Below are 22,443 nucleotides of genomic sequence, written 5' to 3'. Positions count from 1 at the left end.
CACAACCGGCCGTGATCGGGAGTCCCATAAGGCAGCGCACAATTGGCCCAGCATGGTTAGGGGAGGGTTTGGCCGTCATTGTAAATAAGAATTGGTTCTTAACTGACTTGCCTAGTTAAATAAAGGTTAAAATGCATCATGCAAGGAAGTGCAAACATTGTGTGCACTGCAGAATGAATGATGGATGAATAAGGCAGAGGAAATCCAAATTTATGCTGACAAAAACGGCATGCACAATTTTTATCTATGGCCCTAGAAGTTGCTCCATCACCCCCCTGAAAACAGCTGATGGTCTGAATCTCTTGAAGGACCAAAACCAGATCCTGATGAGGTGAGCTGACCACTTTGAAGCACTACTCAATCAGCGGTCTCCTACTACCACTCCATCCTGGAAGAACTGCCAGTCCGTCCACCCATTCAAGACCTCAACCATTCGCCAACCTTCCAAGAGGTGTTATCAGCTATCCGTTCCCTCAAGAACAACACGGATCCTGGTGCTAATAGCATCCTGGCAGAGCTACTTAAGGGAGGTTACTTCTGCACCAGAACACTCCACCAGTACATCACTGAGGTTTGGGACCGGGAGATCGTCCCCAAACAGTGGTGGGATGCAAACATTGCACCATCTATAAGAACAAGGGTGACAAGTCCATCTGCAGAAACAGCTGGGGAATATCCCTTCTGGTTGTTGCCAGCAAGGTCCTGGCCAAGGTGATGCTACACAGGCTGGTAAACAACAGAGGTGACTCTGGCAGCAGTTCAATGCAGCTTCAGAAAGAACAGGAGTACAGTCGACATGATATATATGCTGTGAACAACATCAGGACCTTTTCATGGCCTTTGTCAACCTCTCCAAGGCCTTCGACACAAAACAGGGAACTACTATGGGGCATTCTACTCAAATTTGGCTGTCCAGACAAATTTGTGAACATCCTTTGCCAGTTCCATGATGGGATGATGGCTTGGGTGGCCATAGGAAGGCAGGAGTCAGTGCCATTTGGAGTAATCATCGCTGGGAGGCAGGGGCGTGTGCTGGCACCTGCACCCCCAACATCTTCCTTCTATGTGTCACCCAGCATCTACATAATAAGCTTGAGGACAGCAGCAGGTTTGCAGTGGACTTCAGGCTGGATGGAAACCTATTCAACATCAGGAGGCTCCAAGCAGCCACCAAGGTTTTGACGACACGGGTTCTTGAGCTGCAGTATGCTGATGACTGTGCTCATGGCCACACTCTGGAAGACCTTCAGTCCGTCCTTGTAGCGGCTGTGAGGGTCTATAGCAGGACGGGACCGTCTATCAACACCACCAAGACAGAGGTGGTCTACCAATGGAGATCCTGCCCTCCACCCAACATGCCTGTCTTCACCATTGAACACAAATCACTGGCAACAGTCACATCCTTCAAATACCTGGGCATCATCCTCTCTGAGGACTGCAGCATCGACCTCTAAATTAAATATAGGATCAAGCAAGCATCAACTGCCTTCGGGAAACTCAGACTAAGGGTCTTCCAAAACAGGGATCTCCACATCCAAACCAAAGTTGCTGTCTATCAAGCAGTCTGTATCACCACACTTCTTCACAGCTGTGAAGCATGGGTCACATAAGATGCCTGAAGCGCATCCTGGGAATCACCTGGTGCGACCGTGTGCCCCATACAGAAATATTTGCATAGACCAACTGCAAGAGTATGGATGCCATGATCACACAACACCAACTGCGCTGGCTTGAGCATGTCATTAGAATGTCTCAGAAGTGCTTGACGCGGAAGATCCTGTATGGCCAGCTACATCTTGTCCGGCGATATGCTGAAAACGTTGCTGAAGTAGTGCAGCATCAAACCCACAGACCTGGAGGATGCTGCTGCTGACCGTTCCACCTGGCGGCAGCTCTGCCATAGCGGTGTACATAGTTGGGAGGAGGGGAGCACAACAAAACTGCAAAAATAGCTCAGGAGACATACAACCATGCCCCGCCAACACAGACTGCATATGCCCCACCTGCAATAAAGTTTGTGGATCTCGGATTGGTTTCTACAGTCACCAAAGAATTCACTGTTAACTTAGAAGTCATCATCGGATACGATGGACAACCGTAATGTAACATACCATCTCTTACCTTCTCCCTATAGACTGTCTCATCGTTGTCGGTGATCAGGCATAACACCGTTGTGTCTGCAAACTTAATGATGGTGTTTGAGTCATGCATGGCCACGCAGTCATGGGTGAACAGGGAGTACAGGAGGGGACTAAGCACGCACTGGAGGGGCCTCCGTGTTGAGGGTCAGCGTGGTGGATGTGTTGTTGCCTACACTCACCACCTGGAGGAGGCCTGTCAGGAGGTCCAGGATCCAGTTGCAGAGGGACATGTTCAGTCCAAGGATCCTTAGCTTAGTGATGAGCTTGGAGGGCACTATGGTGTTGAACGCTGAGCTGTAGTCAATGAACAGCATTCTCACGTAGGTGATCCTTTTGTCGAGGGCAGTGTGGAGTGCAATAGAGATTGCATCATATGTGGATCTGTTGGGCAGTATGTAAACCGGAGCCGGTCCAGGGTTTCTGGGATGATGATGTTAGCCATGACCAGCCTTTCAAAACATTTCATGGCTACAGATGTGAGTGCCACAGGGTAGCAGTCAGTATTGATTTGATTTAGGCAGGTTACCTTTGCATTCCTGCGCACAGGGACTATGGTGGTCTGCTTGAAACATGTATTACAGACCGAGTCAGGGAGAGATTGAAAATGTCAGTGAAGACACTTGCCAGCTGGTCAGCGCATGCTCTGAGTATGTGTCCTGATAATCTGAATGATAACCTGTTTAAAAGGGGACTTACTCACATCATCTATGAATCACACAGTCATCCGGAACAGCTGGTGCACTAATGCAAGGTTCAGTGTTGCTTGCCTCGAAGCGAGCATAGAAGGCATTTAGCTCGTCTGGTATGCTCACATCACAGGGCAGGTCGTGGATGGACTTCCCTTTGTAATCCGTAGTAGTTTGCAAGCCCTGCCACAACCGACGAGCGTCAGAGCTGGTGTAGTAGGATTCGATCTTAGTCCTGTATTAACGCTTTCCCTGTTTGATGGTTCATTGGAGGGTGTAGCGGGATTTCTTATAAGTGCCCGGATTAGTCTCCCGCTCCTTGAAAGCAGCAGCTCTAGCCTTTAGCTCAGTGTGGATATTGACTGTAATCCATGGCTTCTGGTTGGGATATGTATGTACGGTCACTTTGGGGAACGACGTCATCGATGCAGTTAATGAAGGCGGTGACGGATGTGGTAGTATACTTCTCAATGCCATCGGATTAATCCCGGAACATATTCCAGTCTGCAGAAGAGTCAGGCCAGAGATCACAATGGAGGGCATGCCATGGACCCCAGATGACCAGATGATGATGTTCTGCAATCATTCAAGTCTTCAAACAGAGTAATACAATTCACAAACTTTATTTTTTTAGCAAAATATATATTTACAATATGATATTGAACACTTTAAAAGTAGCATGGCACTGTACAATTAAATTAAATTAAAATGCATAAGCAGTAAGTATACTCAAAATATAATATTTTTAAAGTAAGGTCCAAATGTCTACTAATAATAATCATTACACATAAATGTAAAGAACTGTCTGACACAAACATCTAATACTTAGCTCTGGCTTAATCACCCTGTAATATCAATTTACAGTATGTCATGGCACACCAAAGGACATTATCTGTAATGTTATGCACTTCCATTAGTTTCACTTCCACCACCATATTACACAAGGAAGAAACACTGAGCCACTATCCATCACACATTACCAGATCACAATCTCAGTGTAAGGCAGTGCATTAAAATATTCAAATCAAAACACTAAAGACATAACTGAAAAGTCTAAATGGTTCCTACAGTATTTCATCTGGAGAGGGGACAACATGCATTTGTTTTTTAACCACACCCCTTGATGTACAGTATAAACTGCCTCAGTTTTACCCCCAGCTGCTCCCATGCTCTTTAGCCACCTGCTGCTGCAGGGTCCCACATGGCCCAAAGGAGGGGGTACCCAGGTACCCATAAGAGGGGGGGCCCAGGTCCCCTAGCTGGCGGAGGGATTTGCACATGGGGCAGGGGTAATCAGAGAGGCCCTCGATGTCCTCGAAGGCCAGGTTGACGATCTGGTCTGTGCAGGGGTCACAGTAGAGGTGGCCACAGGACAGGCGTTTCAGACGGGCTTCGTAGGAGATGCAGCACTGGCAGTGAGGCAGGTCTGGCCCCAAGGAGAGAGAGCCAGTCAGGGAGCTGCTTTCCAGACTACCTGCCTGGCTGGAGCTCAGCTTGCCTGGAGACCTACAGAGGGGATGAGAAGTTAGGGGTTGGACTCTGGGTAAGAGGTGTGTAATGTATACACAGGGAGTCAGGGAGCAGGCGCAGAAGGTGAGTTTAATAATAATAAACATGAAGAAAATACAAAACAGGATACGCGTACTGAACGTGACCAAAACCCAATACTGCCGGATGACTGAGGATTACTGAGGGCTATATATAAAGGGAAAGTAATCAGGGTGGTGATGAAATCCAGGTGTGCTTAACAATGGGGAGCAGGTGTGCGCCATGATGGTTGCCAGGTTTACGCAATGTGGGTTGCCAGGACTGGTAGTTAGTAGACCGTTGATGTTGAGCGCCCGAGGGAGGGAGCAGAAGTAGGCGTGACAAGGTGTTTGCTGAAGTGCAATGGTAAAGACTATACAGTGTAGTACTCTGTGAATCTTTTGAAATGAATTTATCCCAAACAAATGCTGTGGGGCAAAATGGTATGTAATAGGATCCTATAAGTATAGAAACTATCATTCAGCAATCCTGAATAGAAAACACATATCATACATGCAGATATCATTGCATTTTCAGTACGATATACACTGTATGATATGTTTTGGTTTAACAAAGGGTTTCCAACAAAGTCAGATGCATTTCTGGCTACATTTGTGGTCATGTAACACATTATTTCATTCCTTTCATAATGCGTCTCATGAAGACAATGCTGGAGAATGGAGGTAAGCCTTTTTGCTTCACAAACCTTTTGTCGTAACAACTAAATAGCAAATATATTGTTACACTTCACAAACTCTTATAGAGGGGGGATCAAATAGATGGTCCATATGCTATTAATCTAGTCTTAAAACGGAAATGAAATATTACTTAGTGTGATATTGACACTTCGGCTCTGACTCCATAATATACCGAACAAAAATATAAAGCGCAACATGTAACGTGTTGGTCCCATGTTTCATGAGCTCAAATAAAAGATCCCAGAAATATTCCATATGCACAAAAAGCTCATTTCTCTCCAATTCTGGCACAAATTTGTTTAGATCCGTTAGTGAGCATTTATCATTTGCCAAGATATTCCATCCACCTGACAGGTGTGGCATAATCAAGGAGCGGATTAAACAGCATGATCATTACACAGGTGCACCTTGTGCTGGGGACAAAAGGCCACTAAAATGTGCAGTTTTGTCACAACTCAATGCCACAGATGTCTCAAGTTGAGGGAGCATGCAATTGGCATGCTTACTGCAGGAATGTCCACCAGAGCTGTTTCCAGAGAACTGAATGTTAATTTATCTACCATAAGCCGCATCCAACGTCGTTTTAGGGAATTTAGCATTACGTCCAACTGGCCTCACAACCACGCCAGTCCAGGACCTCCACATCCGGCTCATTCACCTGCGGGATTGTTTGAGACAAGCCACCCAGAAAGCTGATAAAACTATGGGTTTGCACAACTGAAGAATTTATCCACAAACTGTTAGAAACCTTCTCAGGGAAGCTCATCTACATGCTCGTCGTGCTCACCAGGGTCTTGATCTGACTGCAGTTCGACGTTGTAAGTGACTTTAGCGGGAAAATTCGCACCTTTCGATGGCAACTGGAGAAGTGTGTTCTTCACGGATTAATCCCGGTTCCAAGGGTACCGGACAGATGGCAGACAGCGTGTATGGCGTTTGTGGTCGATCGGTTTTCTGATGTCAATGTTGGGAACAGAGTGCCCCATGGTGGCGGTAGGGTTATGGTATGGGCAGGCATAAGCTACGGGACAACAAACGCAATTGCATTTGATCAATGGCAATTTGAATACACAGAGATACCGTGACTAGATCCTGAGGCCCATTGTCGTACCATTAATCTGCCACCATCCCCTCATGTTTCACCATGATAATGCATGGCCACATGTCGCAAGGGTCTGTACACAATTATTGGAAGCTGAAGATGTCCCAGTTCTTCCATGGCCTGCATACTCACCAAACATGACACCCATTGAGCATGTGTGGGATGCTCTGGATCGACATGTATGACAGAGTGTTCCAGTTCCCACCAATATCCAGCAACTTCACACAGCCATTGAAGAGGAGTGGGACAACATTCCACAGACCACAACAGCCTGATCACCTTTATGCGAAGGAGATGTCTTGTGCTGCATGAGGCACTGGAAAATGGATGGTCACACTAGATACTGACTGGTTCTGATTCACGCCCCTACCTTTTTTTTTTAAGGCATCTGTGCACAACAGATGCATATCTGTATTCCCAGTCATGAAATCCATAGATTAGGGCCTAAATAATTTATTTAAATTGAATGATATCCTTATATGAACTGTAACTCGGTAAAATCTTTGAAATTGTTGCATGTTGCCTTTACATTTTTGTTCAGTTGTAATATATAATGGCATCAAAAACTGTGGGATATCATACAAACAATTATGGTCATTGGGAAAATTTGATTTTCTCACACTCACCTCTGTGAAGACGCCGAATCCTTAAAACAATCGAAGCTCAGAGCCGCTAAGATTCTCCATAAAAGGTCCATACCATTTCCTCTCATGATAGCGCCAATATTTCATCGACCTGGTTTCTGGGCCACATCCTCTTTGCGTCGGTCTTATTTCATATGTTACAATCTCTGTAGTCCTTAAAACCACCCTATCTAAATATGAAATTTAGGCAAATCCAAAAACCATAACAAAGCAGTATCGTTGTACTAGTTCCAGTCGAGAAAAAATGAATAACGTTACAATGGCGATTTTTCCTGTACCTACAGTAGGTTACATTGACACCAAGTATACACCGCACGCGAACAGAAACGGAATACGAAGTGGAGCAGCTGGAGTAATCAGGATAGACTAAAAGCGCACACGACGTAGACTAGATTTGACCAATGCGATGAAAACGGGACAGTTGATATTGATCTTTACGTTATTTATTATAATACATGGAAAGTCTATAGGCTACACTTGGCGTTTCGGAATATAGCAATACATTAATTAAATGGTCTGACGCCAAACGCGCATAGGGTTTTTCTCTTTAAGGGCCATGTTCATGTGTTCTTGTGGAAAATCGGGTCATTAAGATGCGGCGATCGCTACATGAAGGCATAACTTTACAAGGTAGCCACATGGTGGCGATACATACCTGAGCATTCTTTGACTAAATTTACTGACCCACTGAGTTTTAATGTCAGCTATGGGCTACAATCAATGTTTTTAATTATATAGTCAGTCAATCGTTTTAACTTTACGTTTGAAAAAAAGAGTTGTTCCAATGCAAGTGTTATATTATTTGTCTTATATTGTTATCATAAAGTATGAAATTATAAGGCAGGGAAGGAAATGATGATGCCACTATTGTGCACAGGAAATTGGATATCTTTGTAATTAAATTAGGTGTTCTTGGTAAACTAGCACTGGCTAGGCTCACTTTTGTTATAGTACAAATATATGACACACATATTCTTCTAAATTAAATGTAATAACAGGCAAATAATAGTCAAATAGCTGCAAATAGCAATGAAGACCATTCTACGGTAGGCCACATTGAGATGCTAGCTAGTCTGGGCAGTGTTTACTTTCAGGAACATTTGTTTGTTAAGATTGTAATCTTTTCTGTCAGTTATGTGGGTCTCACACCAGCCAGCCCATCTGCTGACTGGTTTGGGGGCAATTTGTGCAGCTGTGTGGGAGTGTTGATCAGGTCTGTCAGTTTTCTAGCAGGTTCCTCTGAGGGTGATGCATGGATAGCTGTTGCTCCTCCCTCCACTGGAGTCTGGACCACCTGTGGAAATGATGTCTAGTTAAGATACAGTACAGCATTATAAGCACCTACTGCAATACAGGATGATCATTTTACTCAGGGTTGTGTGTGGTTGCAGTGATACAGTGATTATAAGGATTATAGTATTATATTAATATGAATTTAGTTTAAGTATTATAGATTGTAACGGAAATGAAATGTTGGTCTCTGTTCATTACAGTATTGTTATCATGCAATTTCATAACATGAAAATCATATAGAAACATGTTTTGTTTACTGTAGCAATAGGCAACACAACTTCCCCAAACATCTTTTAATGTGTTTCATTAAAAACAGCATGTCCTCCCTAATGAATTCTGAGCTGGTATCACAGCACCCTGAGAGTTCCATTTCCTGACTTCTGTTCTGATTTTAATTGTATGCTTTTCAAGTATGCTTTCCAAGTTGGATCGTGCTACAAGGGAGAAGTCCCTTGGAACTCTAATGCATATCTCTCACATCAATGCTGATTAAATAACAAGGCAGCTTTAATCTGTCGACTTTTGACCCCAACCAATCAGATCTCTCACCAACAAACCGTGCTGGAAATGATTGGAAGACAGTGACGAAGTTGCACTGTACTACTCCCATATGTCAGCCAGGGTGGAGGGAAGAGTGTAAGAGAAGCCATATAGCTATTCTAACATAATGCCAGTCATGCACTGAGCATCCCACTGGGACTGAGTGCAGAGCATCAGAGGTCAGGAGTACTATGGGGTGTCCTGATGTCCTGTTCCCATCATCATCACGGTCATGTGACCTGTTACTTTGACAGCTTCAATCAATCACTTCTCACTTTATGTGAATGAAAGGGTATAGGCTTATCTAATGTGGAATCAGTGCAGAGATTGGGGGAAATATAGGAGTTTAACTGTTGTGGTCAATAGATACCAGCCTGTAGGACCTGTCCAAATGGCAGCTTGCCATCTCTGAAACAGACTGTGGCTGGTGACTATAGTAACGCCTGAAGCTAAAGGCCAGGAACTCATCTGGTCTGATGAGATCAGGGTTTGCAGTTGGCATGGCAATATGTAGGCTTATTAGAGTTAGATGTATGGTGCAGTGTACAGTTTGGTAGTGTATGTTAGTCTATTTTGGTGTTACAACTTATGGTTTGCGCAGACTGTGAATACCCAATGAATTTAGAGCAATACCTTTCCCAAAAGATCTTACACCTTTTACCTCTCCCAAATGATTTATCAGTCTTTTACAAACACAGTATCAAACAGTATCATTTCTCATGTCCAATTATAGCCACGAGCTGCAGCACTTGTAGGCAGAAGCATCTCGTGCACAGCTCAATGCACCAACAATTTGGTGAGTATGGCGAGAAAGACAGTTTGGGCAGAAATCTATAGCGTCTATAATATTGCCAAATATGTCTTCAAATGCTCCCGTGGTTTGAAGAATTAATGAATGCCACATCACAAACAGCGTACGGTTCCATTGACATTCTAACGTCCACACTGAAGCAAAAGAAGAACACCGTCTCCGAAGAGAATTGTGTACGCGAGACTAGAGGGATGGATGCTCGAGAGGAGGGGGATGCTCGAGAGGAGGGGGGTGCTCCAAGAAGGATGCTGTGTGGTAGGGTAGCGTACGACGTCATCCTTGTGCACACAACAGGGTTATGTTGTATTCTAAACTGGGTAGGTGACCACAGAACAATTTTCATAGACCGGATTTAACACCTTTAGATTTTTTTTATTAACACGGTGACAACCTTATTAACAAATAAATACAGTTGAGGTCGACTGGAAAAACGCCAACCTTCTCTACCAAAGGTAAGGAAGAGTATAAGTCTCAGTTACATTTATTTGCCGTAAATTTCGTCATACTCGATGTTTATCAAGAGCATTTAGGGTAGTATTGCAATAATTGTGTTAAATAGCCTAGTCAATAGTTTTCCACGGCTGTCCACGCCGAGCTGCCGAGGTTATTTTGAGCGATAGCAAGAAAGCACAACCGATAGAAAACCCCCCACCCCATCCCTAAATAGCCTGTTAGTGAAATAGCCAGAAGAGAAGTCAACGTCTGTGTGTAAAATACAAGTGATATACATCTGTTTCTACAACAAAAACAACATATCTCCAAAGAACGAATAGCATTTCTAAAGCCACCAAATTTGGTCCGGTGGTCTCGTGCGTAATAATGTAAACCTGCATCCCTGCTCCATCCCCGTACCATCACATTTGAGCCATTATTACTACTGAAAACTGAGGTCTTCTCAAGCATGACATAACCTGGCTAAATATAGGCTACAGTGCATTTACGTATAGTGGTGAAGACTCTTCCATAGTTTAGTTTATGGTTAATTGGCGTTGATTTAAATAATGACTCTCACCTTATCGCCTCGCCGCTTCACCAGTCTGGACTGCTTGAATTTGATTTGATGATTGGATATATTCACTCTGAACCATAAGGTATAGGCTGCACACACTGTTGAGCATCAGTGAATGTTTTTTTTTACCATAGGCTATATGTAGACTGTTTATTATTATTTTTAAGATAAGCGGCATAAACGGCTGCGTCCTATTCATTACGCGTAGAACGCGATAAATGACCTTGCGCTCTGTGATCTCGAAGATGAACGGAACTTGCTTAGAACTTATTTTTTTCTTTGTCAGTGCAGTGTCGCGTTAGTTCTGCTACAATGACCTTGTCATTTAAAAACATGACACATAGGCCTATACAGTCGATTTTTGAAGGCATCTTCGGGTTGTCCCAGCGTCTAGAATGGATAGGCTACGGTTACTGATTGACATGTTGGCCTGATAGAAAGGGCCTTCAGGGAAAAATATTCGATCTGATTGTAAAATAATTTGACAACAATTGACACCTATCTCTTTTAAAATCATTTATTCACAATCATTGTTACATTTTGTTTACTAGGCTATAGCCATATAATGTTGTTACAATGTCCATGTGATCCTTGGATAGGATCAACTACAATATGGCCTTTACCAATATAATGATAGCTAAATAAAATATACATTTATAGGCTAACACACTATTTATTAAGATCGAAATGTGATTGGAAGATTGGAAGCTTTGTGAAGTACATCAGTTCACAATCTAATTGACTAGGCCTATGGATTGGATTACAGTGCTTGCCAAATAGTGACACAGTATTTACTACCCTCCCTTTCATTTGTTATGCTTGTTGTCAATCAAGTCCTGCTGTAGCTACTTGCAAAGCCTGTTGGTGACTCAGATATATAAATGTATGTTTTTATCTAACCTTGCAGTAATTCCTCCGTCAGTCTCTTGGCTGATTCCCTACTCTTTTGATACTGCAATACTCATTGTAGTGTCACCTTAAGAGATTACATCTGAAAGGTTTGTGTACTGTAGAGTACAGGGTAGAACAGAATACATTGAGAATGACTTGGCAGCTCAGATTGATGACAGCTACAGTCATGCCCATGATGATACGTTCCTCTTCAGTGCATAATCTTTATTGGAGTTTTGCTATTACTCCCTCTGTTGTTTGTGCTTGTTCAACAACCCTTTGAAGCCAGACGAGCCATTGCTAAAGTGGTGTTAAAGGCAGTATTCATTAAATACAGTGGCTATTTGGTCTCATTTAGCTGTGTGTGATGTGGCACAGAAGTACAATCAAGTACATCAAGTACCAGCAAACTGGGGAAGTATTGAGGCATCAAGCTCTGGGTGGTTATACTAAGGGAGAGTTGATCTAATCGATACAATAACAATATACTGGAGGTTATCCATTGAAGAGAGAGAGTGTGGTGGATATGAGACAGCAGCTACAGCCTCCACAGTTAGCCAGACGACAGGGAAGGGAGCTGGACAGTTTGGTGGTCTTATTTTCTGCCTGCTACCTCTGCTGATTAGGGTGTGCTCTGGGCTGTCCTCAAAGATTAGACTTGTCACAAGTTACAACTTCACTCTGCGGTGGCTGTGAGCACTGGGGCTTACTGCATTAACATAACACATCCTAAGACAGGCTGAAATAGCCTGTGGACCAGCAACACAGACATTCAACTCATTCTCATTCCCATCCACCAGTACATATCATTGAGATCACTTGATCAGTGCAGGTCTTGCTAAATTTAGACAGTCCACTTCCATCACCACCTAGCGACCCAGAAACACAGGCCATCGGTCAAATACATACTTACGTGTTTTACATTTCTACTCTCTTGTAGATTTACTGTACAACTGAGAGATAATCAATGCATTTTTTCTTCTCAATGCACATTACCATCAGTCTTCCACTGACAGCAAATGTGCTTTTAATCTGCCATATGGGGTATCTACCTCAGAGGAACGTAATGTTGTAAACCAAACGGTAAAGCGGTAGTAAACCACACAGTGTAGCTGCACAATAGCATAACAAATAGCCCCAGTGCACGCAGTACAGGAGAGCAAACATTGTAGCTGTAAAGTAGCCATTTCAAACGCTTCACATTGGCTATTTTCATCAGAGTCCAACAACAACCAAATGGTTTTAATCCAATGCATAACACTGAGCATAGAGAGCTTGCCATATTTTCTACATAATGCAGTGGTGAGGATATCTGCATAGAGAGTACCCCAGTCCCCAGCATCATCATCTTCTCCTCCCATAATCCCTGCAGTATATTATTGGGTTCTGTTAGAGAAATTACCTTCTCCTCTCTGGTATTTCACTGCAGTGTACAATTTCCTGTTTGTAAGATTCCTTTTCTCCAGCAAGGATGCTTTATACTTTCCTCTCCAAGCTTTCACAATCCAGCACACATAATCACCGTCTTCTCATATTTCAGTTCAAAGCTTGGCATTATTGTGTTAGCATCTACACCTGCTGCTACATTTGAAACAGTAGATTGAAGACAACATTGTTGTTATGAGTCATGAAACGACCATGAAAATGGTAAAAACCCTGTACATATCTATTATTTCATACGTAGGCATTACAACTCAGGCATTACAGTAGGTATAATCAAATGCCAATAGCTTCTATTAGAGAATCAGTGCCCCCGTTTAAAGGTGGACAGGAGTGGTACAAAGTAGTTCCCCTTGACATGGATACCACCAACATCCAATTCAAGTACTGGACCGTTAAAACCTATGGACCGTTACATCATTGAAGGGTTTAACAAGCTCATTGAGTTGTCTCCCTCTGCATATATCACCCATTTCATTCCCTTGTTACCTCTCCAAACTGACATGAAGAAGCCCTCTCAAATAGTACAATATTTTGTATATTCAACTTTTCTGGAGCAAGGGCAACTGCCACAGATGCTTATAATTCACTTTTTCATTATAGGTACTGCGACTGCATCCACAGCAGTTTTTTCTTTGAATATCCATATAGCAGTGAAGGGAACTAAAATGGATGCTGGGATGACATGCTGTTTGACATGGTGTTGCTAGCTGCTGTAGTGAGCCCAGGTTGACTATGCACACTGAGAGGTTCCACCCAGGGAAAGATGACAATGATGACGTGACTCATGTTGGGCTGTGCCCTTTCCAGAGGGGACCTCTCTCTCTCTTTCTCTGCAGAACCATGCATACTGTCTAGGTGGGTGGAGCTACTGTATGATCCATGAAAGGAGCGTGTTTACGCACATCCAAACATGGCACTGGAGCTGGACAGAAAAGAACAGCTAAATGAATAGATATTGTTTCCTCTCTGTTTGCTACTCCTGCTGAACAGCCTCTCATCATCCTCTCTCAGGAATACTTCCACCCTGTAATGCCCAACCCAGGAGTGTCCAGCCTGTGCAGTGTTCAGGCAGCAGGGACACAATGTATAGTGAAGACATCAACACTATGAAAAACACATATGGAATCATGTAGTAACCAAAAAAAGTGTTTTATATTTTAAATTCTTCAAAGTAGCCACCCTTTGCCTTGATGATGGCTTTGCACACTCTTTGCATTCTCTCAACCAGCTTCATGAGTCTTGAAGGAATGCTGAGCATTTGTTGGGTGCTTTTCCTTCACTCTGCGGTCCAATTCATCCCAAACCATCTCAATTGGGTTGAGGTTGGCTGATTGTGGAGGCCAGGTTATCTGATGCAGCACTCCATCACTCTCCTTCTTGGTCAAATAGCCCTTACACAGCCTGGAGGTGTATTTTAGGTAATTGTTGAAAAACAAATGATAGTCCCACTAAGCGCAAACCAGATGGGATGGCGTATTGTTGCAGAATGCTGTGGTAGCCATGCTGGTTAACTGTGCGTTGAATTCTAAATAAGCACCCCCACATCTCCTCCTCCATGCTTCACGGTGGGAATCACACATGCGGAGATCATCCGTTTCATAAAGATAAGGCGATTGTATCCAAAAATCTCAAATTTGGACTCATCAGACCAAAGGACAGATTTCCACTGGTCTAATGTCCATTGCTCATGTTTTTTTGGCCGAAGCAAGTCTCTTCTTCTTATATTGGTGTCCTTTAGTAGTGATTTCTTTGCAGCAATTCGACCACGAAGGCCTGATTCACGCAGTCTCCTCTGAACAGTTGATGTTGAGATGTGTCTGTTACTTGAACTTTGTGAAGCATTTATTTGGGCTGCAATCTGAGGTGCAGTTAACTCTAGTGAACATATCTGCAGCAGAGGTAACTCTGGGTCTTCCTTTCCTGTGGCGGTCCTGATGAAGGCCCGTTTCATAATAGCGCTTGATGGTTTTTGCAACTATACTTGAATAAACTTTAAAAGTTATTGAAGTGTTCCGGATTGACTGACCTTCATGTCATAAAGGATCAGACCCTTTTTTTTAAATTTTCAACTAAAATTACATACCCAAATCTAACTGCCTGTAGCTCAGGACCTGAAGCAAGGATATACATATTCTTGATTCCATTTGAAAGTAAACACTTTGAAGTTTGTGGAAATGTCAAATTAATGTAGGAGAATTTAACACATTCGATCTGGTAAAAGATAATACAAATAAAAAAACATGTTTTTAAAAGTTTTTTTAAAATCATCTTTGAAATGCAAGAGAAAGGCCTAAATGTAATATTCCAGGTTAGGCGCAATTTAGATTTTGGCCTCTTGATGGCAGCAGTGTATGTGCAAAGTTTTAGACTGATTCAATGAACCTTTGCATTTCTGTTCAAAATGTTGTGTCAAGACTGCCCAAATGTGCCTAATTGGTTTATTAATACATTTTCAAGTTCATAACTGTGCACTCTCCTCAAGCAATAGCATGGTATTGTTTCACTGTAACAACTACTGTAAATTGGACAGTGCAGTTAGATTAACAATAATTTAATGTATGTTTTGTTCGATCAAGTTCATATTTATATCCAAAAACCTCAGTTTACATTGGCGCAATGTTCAGAAATGCCTCCAAAACATCCGGAGAAATTGCATAGAGCCACATCAAATAACAGAAATACTCATCATAAACTTTGATGAAAGATACATGTTTTTACATAGAATTAAAGATACACTTGTTCTTAATTTAACCGCTGTGTCAGATTTAAAAAAAGCTTTACGGCAAAAGCACAATATTCAATAATCTGAGAACATCGTTCAGCCACAAAAGCAAGCCATACAGTTACCCGCCAAGTTGTAGAGTCAACAAAAGTCATAAATAGTATTATAAATCTTCACTTACTTTTGCTGATTGCCGTCGGAATACACTCACAGGACTCCCACTTCCACAAGAAATGTTCGTTTTTCTCGATTACATCCATATTTATGTCCAAATACCTCCGTTTTGTTTGCGTGTTTAGTTCACTATTCCAAAGGCACAATGCGTGAGCACAAAATCCAGATAAAAAGTCAAAATAGTTCCATGCAGTTTGTAGAAACATGTCAAACGATGTTTACAATCAATACTTACGGTCTTTTTATAATAAATCTTCAATAATATTTCAACAGGACAATAGCGTATTCATTACAGAGGAAAAAGAAGGAACGTGACCGTGCAGTAAACAACTGATTGGCCACAGCCTAGTTCACTTGTTGAAACAGCTCTTATTTGACCCCGTTCCACAATAGAAGCCTCAAACAACTTTCTAAAGACTGTTGACATCTGCTGGAAGCCTTGGGAAGTGCAATCTGGCCCCGTAGACACAGCATATTGGACAGGCAATCACTTAAATTAAACTACAAACCTCAGATTTCCCACTTCCTGGTTGGATTTGTCTCAGGTTTTCGCCTGCCATATGAGTTCTGTTATACTCACATACATCATTCAAACTGTTTTAGAAACTTCAGAGTGTTTTCTATCCAATACTACTAACAATATGCATATATTATCATCTGGGACAGAGTAGCAGGCAGTTTACTCTGGGCACCTTATTCATCCAAGCTACTCAATACTGCCCCCCTGTCACCAAGAAGTTAAGCTTTCTGCCCATATCAGATATGACTTTGTCCTGGGAAATGTTCTTGTTACTTACAACCTCACGCTAATCACATTAGCCTATGTTAGCTCAACCGTCCCGTGGGTGAGAACACCGATCCTGTAGAGGTTAAAGTAATGATGAACTGTCATTTCTCTTTGATTATTTGAGCTGTGCTTGCCATAATATGGACTTGGTCTTTTACCAAATAGGGCTATCTTTTGTATACCACCCCTACCTTGTCACAACACAACTGATTGGCTCAAATGCATTAGGAAGGAAAGACATTTCACAAACTAACTTTTAGGCACACCTATTAATTGAAATGTATTCTCATGAAGCTGGTTGAGAGAATGACAAGTGTGTGCAAAGCTGTCATCAAGGCAAATGGTGGCTACTTTGAAGAATCTCAAATCTCAAATATATTTGGATTTGTTTAACACTTTTTTTGGTTACTACATGATTCCATATGTGTTATTTCATAGTTTTGATGTCTTCACTATTACTCTACAATGTAGAAAATAGAAAAAATAAAGAAAACCCTTGAATGAGTAGGTGTGTCCAAACTTTTGACGGGTATTGTATATTGCCCACATCGTTGTAGACTACTGTAAGCTGAATACATTTGACCAATGTCCTGTTGGTGGGAGTTTATCACCTCACGTGCCTATACATCATCACTTAGGGATGACTTGGCTGCTGCACCTCTGTCCTTGTGCCCAGACAACCAGGCATGAATAATGGATGGGTGTTTCGATCGGTCCAGGCCACCCCTGGACACTCAGACCAGAGCAGTCAATAACTGATGGATGTTTTGACCAGCCCAGGCCACCCCTGGATGCTAAAACCAGAGCAGCAGATATCTGAATAATGGGAGAGAAAAAAGGATAACTTAGCTGTCTAAGTAGATCATATTTTGAAAGTTACTGTAAAAACCTCACCTGACCCTTTCCTATTTTCCACAACTTTCTTTTTCAAAATGATACTCTTTTCTCTCCTTTCTTTGCAGTTTGTGGTAGATTGACATTAAATAAAATGGTGTGTGAGTGCGTGCGAGCTTGTATGCATGTCCTCAGGGGAGTCCCAAGGCTCTCTACCTTAGTCTGCCTTGCCTCAACAGATCACTCAATTGTCTTCCTAGACTTATTCCTTGAGGGCAATTCAATGACTTTATTACCTAGACAGACTCTGTCTAGTCTATCATGTTGAGTATCCTCCAAACTGCAACTCATGCAACTCTCGCTTCGAGTTAGATGAAGTGAAATGGTATTGGTTTAACCTCTGGTCTTTCAAAGCGGCACCTCATCCGCTCCAAGGGGAACCAATTTAAACACATTTACTAACAAGCTTTCTGGTATTGAGGAAATTATAAAAATCTAAAAAGACACTCACAAGAATGTGAAGTTGACCTCTCGCTCGGTGTGTACACTGGAAATGAGTAATACCTATCAAAGTGTTATTTGCTCCCTGTTGAACAGAACTCCCAATCAAATAGACTTGACTAGATACACATCCTCCTCAGTGTGTATGTGTTTCACCATGGTGGACAGGATAGTACCAGCATAGGGGTTTGTTGACTGGACCCTGTGGGGATCACTTCCAACAGACCAGACGTGTGCCAGCAGTGAGTGGGCCGCACTGACACGGCCCAGCATGCATTGCTCTGCACACATGACATTGAGGCAAGCCAAGGTTTTGTTAGCAAAACCACAAGTGGGAGTATGGTGTGAAAATATGGCTCAACCAGAAACGTGATACATTGGATACTGTTTGAGGTATATTTAAGCACGAGCGGGTGTGGTATATGGCCAATATACAACGGCTAAAGGCTGTTCTTAAGAACGATGCAACGCGGAGTGCCTGGATACAGCCCTTAGCCGTGGTATATTGGCCATTACCCACAAACTCCTGAGGTGCCTTATTGCTATAATAAACTGGTTACCAACATAATTAGAGCAGTAAAAATAAACGTGTTGTCATACCCATGGTATACAGTCTGATATACCATGGCTGTCAGTCAATAAGCATTCACCCAGTTTATAATTACATATGCTGTAGGCCTACCCAGGTAATGAAGAAACAGGGATTGTCAGAGTCGTGTGTATAGGTGGCAGGGAAGTCAGGCGCAGGAGAATCAAGTGTAATGGAGTGTTTAATAACAAATAAACAAAACATACTCCAAACACAATGTAACAATAAACAAAGTGGGTACGAGGACCCCTTTGCGGTCAATACAAAAACAACACAACACTGAATAACAAACCATCTCTGACAAAGACATGAGGGGAAACAGAGGGTTAAATACACAACAGGTAATGCATGGGATTGAAACCAGGTGTGTAGGAAGACAAGACAAAAACCAATGGAAAATGAAAAATGGATCAATGATGGCTAGAAGACCGGTGACGCCGACCGCCGAGCACCGCCCGAACAAGGAGAGGCTTCGACTTCGGTAGAAGTCTTGACAGGGATGAAGATATACTGCAGTTACCTATAAAGGATATTGATGGTTTTCCCCATAACTAATCATGGCCATGCGTCTTATCTCGTCACCATGTAAATCTGAAGCCCATTGCTATTCATTTGGACCATAACACTTCAAATCATATATGTGGAAATTCCCAGCAACGGAATTCACATTTGACTGTGTGTTTATTAATAGTAAGAAAACTCTTCTGGACATCAGCAGGCAATTACTGGCATTTTCCACTGTATTTCAGTTGGGTTTATCAGGCATGAATGCACTGGAGCTACAGTTTAGCTGAGCTGCTTTAGCTACACTTCTGATGAATATTGCAAGGCTGCTGATGACCAAGCCACTCTCTCTCTGCAGTATTCTACTGTAACTTGGTGTTGATGAGGTTTTCCATTAAATGTTCTATTATGTTACCTCTTAGTCAGCCTCAATGTCTGCGTTTACACAGGCAGGCCAATTCTGATCAATTTTTTATTATGTTGTTCTGCAAGTTTCATTCAATTCTTTCGGAAGCTCTAGATAATATGCTGTAACATTGTTATTTAAAAAAAAAAATGTTAACCTTTATTTAACAAGGCAAGTCAGTTAAGAACACATTCTTATTTACAATGACAGCCTAGGAACAGTGGGTTTACTGCCTTGTTCAGGGGCAGAACGACAGATTTGTACCTTGTCAGCTCGGGGATTCGTCTTAGCAACCTTTCGGTTACTGGTTTAGCAAGTCTTCTCACCAGAATAGCAGAGCTTAAGGGAAGATATGTGATCATACCAACCGACAGCTGTCCTTCTTAATCCACAGCTGGAGAGGACAGATCCTTTTGCCTTGATGAAGGCGGTATTTTGAACCAATGTAAGTATAAGTGGCTTTTCAAATGCACATTATTGTTATATTGGGCTCTGAAACAAATCTGATGTGAAAAGATCAGATGTGATTGGTCAAAAGACCAAATATTAGAAAAAAATATCTGAACTGGGATATGCTTAACACCCTGGCAGTCCTACAATCTAAGATAGATGCAATCTCACACAAATTATCAAGGAACCCACCAGGTACAACCCTAAATCCGTAAACATGGGCACCCTCATAGATATTATCCTGACCAACTTGCCCTCCAAATACACCTCTGCTGTTTTCAATCAGGATCTCAGCGATCACTGCCTCATTGCCTGCATCCGCTATGGGTCCGCGGTAAAACGACAACCCCTCATCATTGTCAAACGTTCCCTAAAACACTTCTACGAGCAGGCCTTTCTAATCGACCTGGCCCGGTTATCCTGGAAGGATATTGACCTCATCCCATCAGTCGATGATGCCTGGTCGTTCTTTAAAAGTCATTTCCTCACCATCTTAAATAAGCATGCCCCTTTCAAAAAATGTAGAACTAAGAACAGATATAGCCCTTGGTTCACTCCAGACCTGACTTCCCTCGACCAGCACAAAAACATCCTGTGGCTTTCTGCACTAGCATCGAAAAGTCCCCGCGATATGCAACTTGTTAGGGAAGTCAGGAACCAATACACCCAGTCAGTCAGGAAAGCAAAGACTAGCTTTTTCAAACAGAAATTTGCATCCTGTAGCTCTAGCTCCAAAACATTTTGGGACACTGTAAAGTCCATGGAGAATAAGAGCACCTCCTCCCAGCTGCCCACTGCACTGAGGCTAGGTAACACTGTTACCACCGATAAATCCACGATAATCAAGAAACATCTGGCCCTTCTTTGGACACTGTGTTAACTAACCTCCAAACGAGCTTCAATGCCATACAACAGTCCTTCCGTGGCCTCCAACTGCTCTTGAACGCTAGTAAAACCAAATGCACGCTTTTCAACCGTTCACTGCCCGCACCCGCCTGCCCGACTAGCGTCACTACTCTGGACGGTTCTGACTTCTGAATATGTGGACAAATACAAATACCTAGGTGTCTGGCTAGACTGTAAACTCTTCTCCTAGACTCATATTAAACATCTCCAATCCAAAATTAAATCTAGAATTGGCTTCCTATTTTGCAAACAAAGCCTCCTTCACTCACGCTGCCAAACATGCCTTCGTAAAACTGACTATCCTACCAATCCTCGACTGCAGCGATGTCATTTACAAAATAGCTTCCAATACTCTACTCAACTAACTGGATGCAGTCTATCACAGTGCCATCCATTTTGTCACCAAAGCCACATATACCACCCACCACTGCGACCTGTATGCATGCTCTAGTCGGCTGGCCCTCGCTACATATTCGTCGCCAGACCCACTGGCTTCAGGTCATCTATAAGTCTATGCTAGGTAAAGCTCCACCTTATCTCAGCTCACTGGTCACGATAACAGCACCCACCCATAGCACGCGCTCCAGCAGGTATATCTCACTGGTCATCCCCAAAGCCAGCACCTCCTTTGGCCACCTTTCATTCCAGTTCTCTGCTACCAATGACTGCAAAGAAATTCTACCTACCTCATCCCCATATTGTTTTTATTTACTTTTCTGCTCTTTTGCACACCAGTATTTCTACTTGCACATCATCATCTGCTCATCTATCACTCCAGTGTTAGTTTGCTAAATTGTAATTACTCCGCTACTCTGGCCATATTTATTGCCTTACCTCCTCACGCCATTTGCACACACTGTATATAAACATACTTTTTTTTTTACTATTGTGTTATTGACTCTACGCTTGTTTGTTCCATGTGGCCAGGTTGCAGTTGTAAATGAGAACTTGTTCTCAACTGGCCTACCTGGTTAAATAAAGTTGAAATAAAAATACACAAAAGAAATGTGATTTAGAGTGATGACAGTGGAGCACATACCTACAAGGGGGAGTTATTACAGACATCTGCATTTGGAGGTGGTGGCAGAGGGCCAACATGGAGGTGGGGAGAGATAATGTGTGTGTGTGTGTGATTAGAAGTGGAGGTATATGCATCCCTAGAGAGATGTAACACAATGCTAAAGCCCTACTGTTTGTACCCTGTCACCAAAACCCCATAGATCAACACATCCATAAAGAGCCAATCTCATTCACTCTTCTGTCCTCAAATAATACTTTACTGTAAACTCTGTCCGTAGCATTATGGATAATCTTGCTGATTAGCTAGTTCACGTAAGCACTCACCAGACTACTGTATTGGACAGCCAAACAATACTATATTGTTGAGGCAAACTATGCTCTCGTGGAAGTAAATTTAGTTGTCCAAACCCATACAGTATATGTAGAATTCCATCAAACCCCAGTTTAGTCGAGAGGATATGATTTGAGTGGGAGATTAGGCCTCCTGTCAAAACAGTGCACTATCTATCTGTTTGGTGTCTTTAGTCCTACTGTCATCCATCTTCTTACTCCATTACTGGCTGACTTCTCCCCGGCAACCCTGTCTCCTGATAAACGTTTAGAAAGCCTCCGCTGAATAAAATGTCACTCCTTTATCACGTGCATTTCTCTCTTTGGTGGGTATATACCCCACTTTGTCAAATGGAGATCTGTTTGAAGTGGATTTAAATTACCGATTTATATGCACATTCACCTAGCTTATCCAAGTGTAGCCAAAGGCTAAAT

General features: G+C 42.5%; 2 protein-coding genes across 2 annotated transcripts in view; one reads left to right on the top strand and one right to left on the bottom strand.

Annotated features, from left to right (window-relative positions):
- Positions 1–3,434: 3,434 nt before the first annotated feature.
- Positions 3,435–10,581, bottom strand: LOC110515127. Its single transcript, XM_021594156.2, has 3 exons — positions 10,455–10,581; positions 6,781–8,092; positions 3,435–4,333 (listed from the first exon to the last, which is right to left on the bottom strand). Exons 2-3 carry the CDS (start codon positions 6,864–6,866, stop codon positions 3,976–3,978), a joined length of 444 nt encoding a protein of 147 aa, XP_021449831.1. The 5' UTR covers positions 6,867–8,092; positions 10,455–10,581; the 3' UTR covers positions 3,435–3,975.
- Positions 9,331–22,443, top strand: part of LOC110515097 (synaptic vesicle glycoprotein 2A) — a 54,924-nt gene continuing 41,811 nt past the window's right edge. Inside the window, exon 1 of the mRNA XM_021594142.2 lies at positions 9,331–9,894. The gene's annotated coding sequence lies outside the window, so the exon portion shown is untranslated. The remainder of the gene's footprint in view (positions 9,895–22,443) is intronic.

This window comes from Oncorhynchus mykiss, chromosome 3 (genome assembly GCF_013265735.2).
Source record: "Oncorhynchus mykiss isolate Arlee chromosome 3, USDA_OmykA_1.1, whole genome shotgun sequence".
NCBI lineage: Eukaryota > Metazoa > Chordata > Actinopteri > Salmoniformes > Salmonidae > Oncorhynchus > Oncorhynchus mykiss.
Note: the sequence above shows the minus strand (reverse complement) of the source record. Positions and strands in the feature narration are given on the sequence as shown.